The 13,322-nt window shown below is 38.0% G+C and overlaps 1 protein-coding gene across 6 annotated transcripts in view; it reads right to left on the minus strand.

The window, feature by feature from the left end:
• DCLK2 (doublecortin like kinase 2) overlaps positions 1-13,322 on the minus strand; it is a 79,636-nt gene that overhangs the window by 22,627 nt on the left and 43,687 nt on the right. For 4 of the 6 annotated variants that reach the window (XR_009486148.1, XM_059843952.1, XM_059843954.1 and 1 more), the window contains exons 3-6: positions 12,626-12,728; positions 10,233-10,331; positions 8,926-8,973; positions 5,278-5,372 (exon numbers count right to left, since the gene is read on the minus strand). Coding sequence is in view for 4 of the 6 variants with exons in the window: in XM_059843952.1 (XP_059699935.1) it covers positions 5,278-5,372; positions 8,926-8,973; positions 10,233-10,331; positions 12,626-12,728 (345 nt within the window). In the remaining 2 variants the exon portion in view is untranslated. The remainder of the gene's footprint in view (positions 1-5,277; positions 5,373-8,925; positions 8,974-10,232; positions 10,332-12,625; positions 12,729-13,322) is intronic. The other 2 variants (XR_009486149.1, XM_059843953.1) reach the window with 1 other exon arrangement.

The raw sequence follows: 13,322 nt of genomic DNA on the forward strand, positions 1-13,322 counted from the left end.
AATGAATGCTTAAGTTTCTAGTGGCAGCTGAGCTGCCAAATCAGCTAAAGGTACAGTAACTGGAAGCTGTACGACTTAATTTCGCACAGCCCCTGAAACAACGAAGTTTACCAGTGCTTGGCACAGAAGTAGCACCAAACAGCAAGCAGGCAGCTACTACACTGCTCCTTGCTAATAACTTAAACCCAGGCTATGTTAAGGCTACTGTATTTCTGAGTTATCTGTCTATTTAACAAGGATTAGGAACAAGGACATTTGGGTTAAATGACATTTGTACAAAATCATGAGTCAGTCTCTTAACCAGTCAGCCACATTTTCTTCAAACATGAAGCAGAGATAGCAGAACAGACCATGGCCAAGTATTAGTCATCAGCCTAAAATATTAGTAATCTATTTCGGGTTTTCAGTAAGTGACAATGCATGGGAACATCTAGCCCACATTTCCAACTTCCTTCAGTCTTGTAATCAGGGCAGAGAATGACTGGGCACATTCCTTCTTACCACAAGAAGGAAGCAAACATTAACAGGAAAAAAAGCTAAAATGAATAAAAGGAAATTAATGCTGCCATTGTGGCTGAGGCGTTAGATGAGAATCTGAAACGGCAGGTTTAACCCTAGCTCTGCCACAACTCCACAGCTGTTAAAGGATCCACAGACCCTCATAAACAAACCCATATTCTTTTCCAGTAGAATGGCACCTTGGTTGGCAAACCTCTGCACTCAGGATTAAGAGTGCCCCGACACGAATGTTTGTGGAAACATTTGGGGATTATTTTCATATTGAAAGAAATACCTAACTCCTTGGCAGTTACATGGGGTAGTGGTGAATCTAACTGTGGAGTATCAGTATTTAAGGGAACTGTGGATTAATTTTGCAGAAGAATTCTCTGAAATCTAGAGACACTTTGGGTATGTCATTGTAATTCATACTGAACTTCTGTAGTAAGAAGGGACTAAAAGATATTCTGAACATAAATAAAATGCTATTTATAGAATCAGTGTTTCATAGAGATATTGTGAATATTTACTATTATAATGCTTAACAGTAACATAACATGTAAGACAGAAACTCTGTATTTTTTTTTGGTCTTTACACATGAATTGTAAATTCACCTAATGCATACCTTAAAGAATCCCTCTATGAACAGCTGTGGCCCCTGTGTCACTAGGCTGGATAATCACATGTAAATGATCTTTACATATAACTACACACAAAGCACGTGTGTACAACACTGAAGAGATCAAAAACCTTAATGAAGATAGGCACTAATCCTTCAAATCACTTAAGCACGTTTAACTTTAAGTACATTAACATCTTCATTGAAGTAAAACAGACTACTCAATTGCTGAAAGTTAAGCAAGTACTTAAGTTATTTGTTGGATCAGGTTCTACTGCCCTTTCACTTTGGTCATGCGGTCCAACAATTGGAACAGTAACACCCAAACAAATTCAAACACAAAGCTATTAAGCATAATTCTGAGTCTACAAAAGGCTTCAACTGTAAAGCCTCTTTATTTGGATGATTTTCTTTTTAAAAAGTTTGCAAGACTTTGTGGCCCTTAATTTCAAGAGGGGACAATAAAGCAATCCAAGTAAGCATAAGGAAGTTATGACACCATATTGTATTTGCAGGGCCCCCCGTGGCAGGGAGGAATGATGAATCTGACTCCATGTTCTCAGAAGGCTAATTTAGTAGTTAATTATACTACATTATTTTAAAGAATACTATACTATACCATACTAAAGAATACAGAAAGGATACTTACTGAATGCTAAAAAGATAATAATAAAAACTCGTGACTCTTTCCAGAGTCCTGACACAGCTTGGCCCTAATTGGCCAAAGAGCCAAAACAACTCACACCAGAATCCAATGAAACAATCACCTGTGGGTAAACAGCCTCCAAGCAGATTCCACATATGAGCACAACACAGAAGAAGCAAATGAGATAAGAATTGTTCTCCGCTTTCTTGGAGGCTTCTCAGCTTCCCAGGAGAAAAATCCTGGTCAAAGGGATTTTCCCAGAGAATGTGAATGCCACAACACCACTTTCCAAAGTTACATCAGTTTCCAAATTTAATTAGTCTCTGGATGTTTTTTTATGGTACAATATGTGCAGAATAACAGATGCACTAGAAGAGCTAAGAGTCAAATCACCCGTAACAGCTCCGCATGGAAATGTACCCTTAGAACAAAGCAAAATGTTAAACCTCTCCACTGCCTACAGAACAGCAAAAGGACTTCTCTTGGTCAGCTGTCATGTGGCACCAAATGCACCATTACCATTATTATTAACCCATGCACCAGATTTTATCTCCATTGGAATTCAAAAGAAAAATAAGCAACTCAGCACATTTGATTAAAAGAGAACACAGCACAGAGTAGTAATTTATTTCATGCCCATACTTGTTAACTTTTATATCTAAATTTTCACCTTGAAACAAAGCCTCTGCTAAGTGAAATGTTGAGTTACAGAGTAATTCTGGGCTGTTAAAAACAAACAGACTGAATAAAACTATATAGGGTATTGGGTGCATAGTATCCACATCTGTCACTTACTGGAATAAGGGCATTTATTTGGGTTCGTGGGGAAATTCTGTCATGTTTACTATTATTAAGGCATAGCTTTAATTCCTGACTTCAATATAACCCCAGAGACCACTATTTAAAGCACTTCTGCAAGCCTGGGATGCTGGACTTATTGGATACACTGAACAATTAATAGCACAAGGGCACTCTGCTTGGAAGACCTAGAAAGGAGAGAGAGCTGGCCCTTCCCTTTAAAGATAAACTGTTCACAAGGAGTCTTTCCTGTGAGGAATTTTCTGTGCCTGAACATACCACTCCTAACAAAAGAGTTGTGAAGCAGAAGGAATCCTTGGGGACTGAAGAGGCTTCTCTTTAAAGGAATAGTGCCATTCAGAGAATATGATACAAGATTCAGTGTCTGAGACTGAGAAGAAATTGCTGCTGCAGTCAGTATTCTTGCAAGTTGGCTGCCTTGATGACTAGCACTATCACTTATGCTCTACATTGATTGTCAAACTACAAAAAGCTTATCAAGGTTCTAATCTGTAGTAAAATATTTTACTTTATTCTGGCTTTTCAAATAAAATAGTTTTTAAAGCACAGTTCAAGTGCAGCTGCTCTGATGTTCTGCTCTTTACAGGAAACAGAAACACCAACCCTGGTTTTTTTCCCTTTTTTTATGCTGCCTCAAGCTTGTACAAAACCATTATTCAGTCCTGCTGTTTCACCCTCTACAAAAACAAATATATATGATTTGTGCACAATAAATCACTCAAAATATTTAACTCCCAAAGACAGAAAACTCTAAAATACACCTTATTCTGTCACTGACATAGTATTTATATCTAAATTTTCATTCAGCTGTAGTCATGGCACCTTCTTTATACAAGTACAGGAAGCCATACTGCCTGTCTGTGCAGCAGAGCAGTCTTAGCAACAAGGAGCTATTAAACAATAGGGAAAAGCAATATCCTCCAAATAATAAAATTGTTCCCTCTTCCCCCTTTTCTCTCATCAGAGTAACTAAAAAAACCCCCAATTTCACTAAAGGGTGTATGAATTTCTTAAAATGATCTGGTTTTGCATAAAACTATGCCTCTGTGTTACTGGTTTTATGCTTCCCTAAAAAAGTCCTTACTTCTACAACATAATTGAGAAACAAGTGTGACTGAACAGCACACTTGATCCTTTTGGAATTCCCCTGATAACTTTCCCTATCTTTTTCCTCAGGAGCACAGCTGGGACACAAATGCATCCTAAAGGATAAAACAAGAGGTACTCACTACCCCAGTTACACATCAGATCTGAGGGGCTTAATTTGGTTTTGCTGTTCTCTTTGGTTGTATGGGGGTGAATAATTTGGCACAAAAACCCATTAGTACCCAGCACAAATTAAATTCTAAATTGAAAATGTACAGCAGCCTACTTGAGTGAAAGTGAATGGGAAAGGGGACATGTCCAGTTTGGTGAGAATTGCTTGCTGCTATCAGAATTATCTCTGCCTTAATGGAACTTTAATCAGTTAAAGCAGAGAGGGCAGCAGTGGAAAAAACCAAGGCAAATGATCTTGTTTCCAAACTTGTAATTTCATTAAAGAAAGACCAAAGAGCATTTGTTAAATATAGTGCAGACCAGCTGAGAGCCTCAAGCCCAGTGATTCTGGTGTCCTCTACTGTAAGCTCCACAGAGGAGCTGTCCAGACAGATTTTAAGACACACAGTTCTAATTTTCCATGTCAGAACTATTATTGCTCTTGAAGATTATTGAACAAACAGCTACCAATATAATTTTAAATTAATTTAGAAATTGAACAATTAAACAAATAAATTAAACAAATAAATTAAAATAATCAAAATCCTTTGTCAGAATTATCATCACAAGCAGTCTGGCAAAAACCAGTGCCAATACTCCTTGCAAAACAAGACTTGATAACAATTAGCATGTCAAAACCCAAATCTGAGCACTATTCAAATCACGTCCTTTAGCCAGTCCCTTAATGGAGAAAACAGTTTTCCACAGAATTATGCAGCCTCTTCACAAATGCTGTGCTAACCAATAGGAGCTATTACTTGATCAGAATAATCAGTGCAAACCACATAGTCTGCTTCCAGAAAGGCTGCAATTTATGATTCCATAAGAAAATTCCCCTTGAAAGGACAGCTGCACGAATGCAGCAATGAGATGCTCCACTGTAACCCAGAATGTTCCTTTTATTTCACTGAGCCAAAGGCACAGAGCAGCACCCAAGAGCTGCAAATGCAGCCAGTTCTGAAGTGGGAGTGGAAGAGAAATCTCTTGGTGCAATACAGAAAAATCTGCCAGACATCAGGCTGCTCCCAAAGGAAGCCCTTAAACCCTTTCTGGCAAGCGACTGGACTGAGGAGTGAAATTGGTGCCAGGGAGAAGTAAGTCTGCTTTAGATGAAACTTGGGCAATGCTGCAGTCTATAAGAACAATACTACATTTCTATAGGCTGAAGGGATACAAATTGCTTGGAGGATTTCTGCAGTCCACAGAACAATGGAACATTTGGAGGACAAAGTGGCACATTTGAGCCAGCATCACACTCTGCCTTTCCTAAGCTGAGTGTTCAACCCAGACAAAACACAAAAAATCTTACTTTAGATCTGTTCTCCACATTAGCAGAAATCATACTTGCAAGGCTACCCTCCAAATTTTCCTTTAGTACCAGTGTCACACAGCCACACAGTAATGAAATTTAGGGAGTTTAGTGGTTCTTGCACTTACCTTGAGTCCACGAAAGCTGCCTGGGCTTGTTGGTGAAGAGCTGGAGGACTTTGTAGATTTTGGGGTGGATAACTGACTGCTTGGGGTTCCATTAACTGGCCAAAGCAATGAAAGTGAATCAATGAAAGAAAAGATGAATACAAATCAAAAGGTATTACTGAAGTCTGCAAACATAGACCAAAACAGAGTCCTCAGTATTTAGGAATAACATTTGCATGTCACAAAACTGCACCCTGAAAATTCATGTGGCTGGATATGGGATCAAGGAGACATGCAAATATTGCATTATCATTCCAGAGATTAAAGAGACCCATTCCGTCCTTTGCCAGGGAAAGAGTTTTGGGCACAGAAACAAAGAAAAAAACAAACAAACAAACAAACAAATACCACAAAAACCCACAGCCTTCAAAAATTGCAAAATAAATTGTGATATCACATAATAAAATTTAAAGAAAGAAAATATTTCTGAGGATATTTGACCCTCCTCCTCTTCAGTTTGGATCAAGGCCTTACTTTCTAGGTAGAATGTTTCACAGAACAGCTCTAACAAGAAGAATTAACTGTTCGTGTAACAGAAAACTTTAGCAGTAGTTCAGAAAATGTTGATTTAGAGGAAAAAAATCTCAACAAGAGAAAAGCTAGTAGGCTGTTTTTGAGCTTCCAATAAGTACAAGTGTCTTCAAAAACATACAATATCCTCCCTCTTGTCATTAAGAGTTTATTTATTTTAAGTCTAGAGTTTTAGACAGGCCTCATACAACGTTTGTTATCTCTCTGCTATATTGAATATTACATAGGTCAGTCCTTGTATTTTTCTGAAAAGGTCAAACTGACAAATTTTATTATGCAGACAGAACAGTACACTGTACATCAGACACAAATATGATGCAATGCTAAATGATGAGACATCATTTCTTTTCAGCTGATCCTCATTTTTCATGGGAGAGAAAAATACAAGGCAGAAATTTAAGAGCTAAAAATGCTTCATAGGATAGTGATGAATTATTTTTCCAGAAAGAAAAGACAACCCTGGTAAACAGAAACTGAGTTTCAAATTAAACAACCTGCACAATTCCTTTACATATTCAGGTCTGTCATGGGTTATACGTCACTTCAAACTACTGGATTTATTTTACAGGTGTCCACTGACCCAGCACACTAACATTACCTGAATATGGGAGATACCTTTCAGGGACTGTTTTTATAACCTGGGCAGCCCATCTGCCACTAAGCCAGGCTGACTGCACTGCAATTTCCACAAATCCCTGGTTTTCACAAAAATCTCCTTCTCTGGTGTATGATGTTAAGATATAACTAATTGGTATTTAGCTATTCTATAAGTCTATTTTGAAGTCTGATAACTTGGATTTATATTCCCAGTTCTGTTACAGGACCAAGACCTTAGTATTTTCTTTAAAAAGTATTCAGTGTATTTAGGATCTTTTCATCTTGATTTTGACATTGTTTGCCTGTAAGAAAAATAGGTGATTTTAAGGGGTTTTGGGTTTTTTTGAGAAGCTGAAAGCATCTAAGAGTACACTATCCTCCTGTAGACTTCAACAATTCATTTTGGATAACAAATGCATCCTTGTTTTAGAAGGAATTTGCAAGTATAAGTATGACAATGGCAAGGGCTAGTGACTGCTATCTTACCGTTTTCTGCTTCTTGCATGACCAAAAATGAGATATTTTAGTAGAAATACCTCAGAGTTTGCTTCCAAATGACAAACTAGTACCACAGGAGGAAAATTTTTTGTTTGTTTGTTCAAACATTCTTTTATACAGCTGACAGAAAAGTCACTACTTCCTGGACATGACCACTGTAAGGCATCCTTGTCTAAGTCACCAACCTCCTTAAGCATTGGCAGAACCACTAAGTTGTTCCAGTGAAACTGGCTGGTTAACCACGTGCTTCCCTCCCAAAACTGTCCAAGGAAGAAGAGCCAGATTACACTGACAGCACTGTAGCTCCTTTCTAATATCTCAGCTATTCTTGGTGGAGAAGGGTGGTGCTCTGAACCAGGGGTGTGACTGACATCCAGAGGCGCCTTCCAACTTTTGTGCATTTGTAGAACACACAGTTCATTCTGCTGAGGATCCTGCTGGAAAGAGCTGTCTGCAGATTCCTCTCTGCCAGTGCCTTTGGAGAGCCCCTGCATGTCAGCTGCTAAGCAACTGCAGCAACAGGGAAAGCTGGAACTGGCCCTGTCCAGATGTAAAGATTTTCCATCTATGGGGAGTCAGCCAACTGCTTGTGCTGGCTCTGGCTGGGGTGCATTTAATTTTCTGCACAGCACAGGGCTACATTTTGGATTTGTGCTGGGAAGAGCTGTTGATACAGGGATGTTCCTGTGATTGCTGGGCATGCACAGCATGGAGGCCTTTTCTGCTCCTCATGAGCTGAGAGGGGACACAGGTGGAAGAGCTGGCCCCAGTTAAACCAAGGAATATTGCAGACCATACAGCATCACGCTCAGCAGTAAAATGAGAGGGAATGCTGGCAGAGGGGACACTGCTCGGGGACAAGATGGCATCAGTCAGCTGCTCGTTCACATCACTTGTCATTCTTGGGTTTTGTTTCTCTCTTTGTTATTTTCACTGCAGCATCGTTGTTGCAATTACTATTGTTACTTCAGTTACTAAACCACTCATATCTCAATCCATGAATTTTCTCACTTTCACCCTTCCAATTCACTTCCTTCATCCTGCTGCAGCAGAGAAGTCAGGAAGTGCCTGTGTGGTTGGTGCTTAGTTGCTGGCTGAGGTTGAACCATGACACTGCTATTTCAGACAGCAGCATTTTTTGTTTCTTCCCTTATTCGATAACATAGCAATTTGTATTGGCACAAATCTGCTGCTATGCATTTGCTGGTTTTTCCCTATGCATGCCAAACTTACCTTTTTAATCTATTTTCTAAGCATAAATTATTTTGAGGTTTCTTTCCACATGCATACCAGTGAATACACAGAAAAAAATCCCAAAACTTTTCTGTCATTCTGAAGTAGTACATGTTAGGCTACATGACTGGCAAACTGGAATGTTTAAAACTTTAAAATCTATTAATAACTTCTAAATTGTTTACTTCTAGTATGAGCCAAAGACTCAGTTTATTTTCTAATCAATTTGTATGTTACTTGTTTCACAAATGCTTTGACTTTGAACTGAAAGTTCAGAGATTCCTCAGTTTTCTTAGAATTTAGGCTGAAGTGATACAAGAAAAAAAAGAAAAATAAGAAAAATAAGAAATTGCACATAAAATTGAAAGATATGAGATGGTTTTGCACTGCTTCTTTCAGTAATTCTCACACCTGCCTCCTTGCTGGCTGAAATTTTCTATTTTAATATGCTTTAGAATAAACATACAAATGTATTGCTCCTTAGAATGCTCTCTACTTGTAGTCAATTATACCTTTAAAAATTCAACTTTGACACCATTAACGGATGTTCAACAACTGAAAAGCATTATTTCACTGAAATTGACTACCTCAAAAAAAAAAAAAAATCCAACACCCATTACATCTCTGTTTCATCCAATGCAAAATGTGTTTCAAACTTGAACACATTCACAAATACAGCACCCAAAATACAGGTAAATGGGGAGGGAGGAGACACACTAGTGATATACAGCCATAATAGTAATGGCTCACCTGGGGATTTTGCTGAAGAATGAGCACTGGAGTGGCCACCCCTCTTTACTGTACTCATATATTTGACACAAAGGAAAAAGACATTAAGGAAAGAAGTTATTAAACAGCTCTCAACTTGCAGGGAAGGAAGAAAGGTAAATAAAAGATAAGTAAAGACTACATGTAAAAAAAAAAACAAAACAAGTACATAGAAGGATTAATACCACACACTGCATACATTTTTCAAATTAACCAAATCAAAAAGGATCTAAGTAGAAATAAGTATGGGAATGATAGCACTGATATCTAAACACTTTGCATAAAATTCACTGCTGACAGATAATCTACATCATCTCACTGGAGGTAAAAGAATTGTATGAAACGTAGATCAGTTGCAAAACTTGTCCTTCATGATACATTTTCCGAATCCTCCTTTGAAGCTTTCCAGTTAAACATTCAACCTTTATAAACAGACTATTAATATTCCACTTCGAAAAAAACCCAATGATTAAATTATTTTAACCAGCACCAAAAAAGCAAAACAAATGTGGAGATGAGAATATGGAACATGTCACAGATTTGAATACACACAGAAATTTACATTTATAGTTACATTCAAAAAAGAGCATCATATATTTACATATTCAATAGTTTGATTTCAGGGGGAAAAGAAATATTTAGAAATTGAATGCAGTGGTTAAAATTAAAAAAAAAATTTCTTCTTTTATTTACATAAAATGGTTGGAACTTATGGTGTTCAGTCAAACTGGTCGCAAAATAACAGTGTGAACACCTCTCTTTGAAATTATGAGAAGGACAGGAAGAAAAATTCTCTGTTAATGGGCAATCACAGTACAGTACATCTCCTAAAATTACTTGAACCAGCAAAGGCCTGTATTTCTGATACTATTTGGCTTATTTAGGAGAAACCTTTCTAATCCAAAATTTAAGGGTATACGCTGGTTCAATGAACATGAATTTAACCACATATATAACCCTGCAGTTAATAGTTTTCAGGAAAATCAAGTGCCATGATAAACATATCCCAAGAGCACAATTAGCACAAATTACTCCACTCTTCATAAACTGAAACTACATGTGCCTGTAATTAAAAAATAGAAACCACGTTTCCTCCAAGGATTTAAAAAAAATAAATTGCAAATTTCTTTTAGATTAATATTAAATCTCTGAGACAAAATGAAAAAAGGGGGTTTTCCCCCTCTGGAAACACTTGTATTACAGACAGAGCCAACATGTTTTTTCACCCCATTAGAAAAAAAACAATTTTTGTGTATTTGATGTGTTCAGCTCTTTCCTAGCTGCAGTACCTGAGGCCGGGGATTTGCTGCGACGTGAAGGTCCTGGACTTTTGGATGCAGCGTGCCTCATGGCAGAGGAGCGGGAGTACGACTTCATAACACGACATTCTACAAAGCAAGCAAACTCCGTCAAGGGTTTGGACAACAGTTCCATGCACAGGCTCCCTCCACACAGCACTGTGGCTGTTTGTCATCCAGAAAATGACCAGCACTTTCTAAACACCTTTGCCCAGCTGAGTCACACAGATTTGTAAGAGCATCTCACAACTCTAACCTACTCACCATAAAAACCCGTTTGAGCTATGCAATACTGTATGTGACATTCTGCAGACATTATTTCTTCGTGTCTTGAGGCTGGATTATTACTACAATTAAAGTTTGTACATATGCTGATGCCAAGGTCCTTGCTGTAATGGCACTTCCATACCGGGCAACTGCCCAGCCAGTACTATTTCCCTTCTTTTTCAAGAAACTGATGCTATGACCAATTTTTGAACAGGTGAAAAACGCCTATTGTTTCCAGAAGGCTGAAACAACAGACTGCTGTCTACATATCATTAAATAACAACCTCAATGGGAAAGGAATCAATGAGTACACATGCATTGCCATTTTGGTAACATTTTAATTCCTACGGTTTGCATCGTTAGCAAATCACTCAAAATGGGATCATAAATTTCTCTCCTTTTTTTGCCCCTGATGCCAATGCCATCATTAGGATGCCATGCCAGCACAAAAAAATTAAGATGAGCTGCATGCCCTGCCAGTCACGTATATAACCTGCTTTTATCCATAAAGACCCCTAGAGCTATTAGAGGAAGCAGGGACCACCAAAGCTGAAGAGGTAAAGGAAAGAAAGAGAAAAGGGCAAGGAAATGAGATCAACTAGCCTGTGCCTTGTGTAACAGGAAAAGCAAATTTACAGCCTTTAAATCTGCTAGGGAAATTAGGATTATGCCCAGGCTGGGATTTGCATTATGATTCAATACAACCATGCTCTTCCATTCCTTCATAAGAATAAAGTAATTTTTTTAGCTGTTAACTATGTTAAAAAACACACTTTTGGTCACCCCTACACTACCTGATTCAACATAATCAAGCAGTTCTGGAAAAGCAGCACCCTAGCAAGAACAGCAGAATGAGAGGCAGTTGAATCCTCCATCCATCCAAATGTACAGGCCAGTGGGTAGATATACATCTGTACTTCCTGCTGCAACTGAGCATTTTGTAATGAAATAGTGATGTGTGTAAAAATTACAGGAAAAGAAGGTGCTGTTTTTATTTTAAAAAAATTTAAATCCTTCATTTACAACCTGAAGCTCCTCTGGAATAATTTGATTATTCTTGTCAGGGCAAGTTTTCTTTACAATAAATTAATTTTTTTCATAAAAGAAAATCATTGTGTTTCTACAGCTCGAACAGAAAAAAACATGTCTAGTAGGACCTGTAGTGACAAAACAAGAAGAGTGGTTTTAAAGTAAAAATCCAGTAAATTCATGCTAAATACAAGGAAGTAATTTTTTATTGAGCACGAGGTGAAACACTAGAATAGGGTCTCCAGAGAGGTGATAGATGTCTCACCCCAGGAAACATTCAATGGAGCTCTGAGCAACCTGAAAATTATTTTTGAAGGTGTCCCTGGTCTTGCCAGCGGTTGGACTAGATAGGCCCTTTAAAGGTCCTTTCCAGCTCAACCTATTCTACAGTTCCATGAACATGGAGGCAAAAGCCCCAAGATCTGTATGATTTGATATTTCAAGACAATTCCAAAAATCTCTGATAGAGAGCTTTCCTCGAACTTACATCACAAAGTTTTTCTTTACAGAAAAACAGCTTTAATAAACAAGTTCGATTCATGATCTGCCCAAGGTAGACAGAAGGGCACAAAGTCCCAGATTGTCTCACCTCCTTCCCTACCCAACATGCCCTATAACCTCAAAATATATACAAGGCCAACACTTGGTCTATAGCAGACAAGACTGGAGTGTGTGAATTGTCTGGCAGGGTAATTCAAGACTGGAAATGAGCATGGCTACATATGAGATTTTTCAAACATCTCATGAAGAAAGCAGTATGGAAATTATCTTACAGTCACAGATGCCAAAAGTGAGCAATGTTGACAGATTTTGGATTTATTAAATACATGACAGAACATTTTATAATTCAATTCTGCTTTCCATGTAACTTTAAGGACAGTGTCTCTTCTGCAGGAATTTGGCTCAGGTTTGTTGACGCATTTCAACAGGCTTACAGAATCCAGATGAGGGTTTGAAAAAACTTTTTTATCCATTGGAAAACATCCTCCCCCACTTATTTTCCTGAATCACACCATTCTTGAGGGTTGAACAGGGGAATTGGGATGGAGAATTTCCTATTTCAGTGGGTTCAGGATGTGCAGCCTTACCACTGTGATCCAGCACGAAGTCATCCTGAGCATACCGGTACTTCTCTGGCCCACACGCAATAAAGACATCGTCATCTCCAAAGAAGTCCTGCAAGCATGTTACCTGCACAGCAAAATAAACACATGCTTTCAAAACTAAATCTTGAATTAGACAGCAACAATTAGTAAGTTTGTCTTTACCTTCTCACAGTGATACCTTAACGTTCATTTGTAATGACACAAGCACTCCAGTTCCTCAGTATGTCAGATCTCTAGCAGTGCAGGAAACATCAGGGCCAGGAATGTAAAATATGACTGCCCCTTACCTCCAAATACTCTTACATTTAGCACCTGTATTTTTGCTTATAGTTACATAAGCATGCTGATGACTTTTATCTATAACTACACACATATTGCTTTGACAGGAACATCTGAAAACACTATTCAAATATCAAAGATTCATGTATTAAGAATACATCAATTGCTTGTGGGAAGATCTGTTGAATTAAAGTGATTGCATCTGCAAATTGGTTTTTTATGTTCTGAGGCATTTAATTTCCATGTTTTAAGGCCTGCTAAAATAAAATCATGAAGTAATTCTCCTTTTTATTAAAAGGTATTTCATATTCAAGAAAATAAAGAAATAGAACCCATTCCATGCTCTTTGCAGTTGTCTGTTCTTAATTATATGGGTAGTGATTCTACTTGGATAATGATG

This window comes from Haemorhous mexicanus, chromosome 4, assembly GCF_027477595.1.
Source record: "Haemorhous mexicanus isolate bHaeMex1 chromosome 4, bHaeMex1.pri, whole genome shotgun sequence".
Lineage (NCBI taxonomy): Eukaryota > Metazoa > Chordata > Aves > Passeriformes > Fringillidae > Haemorhous > Haemorhous mexicanus.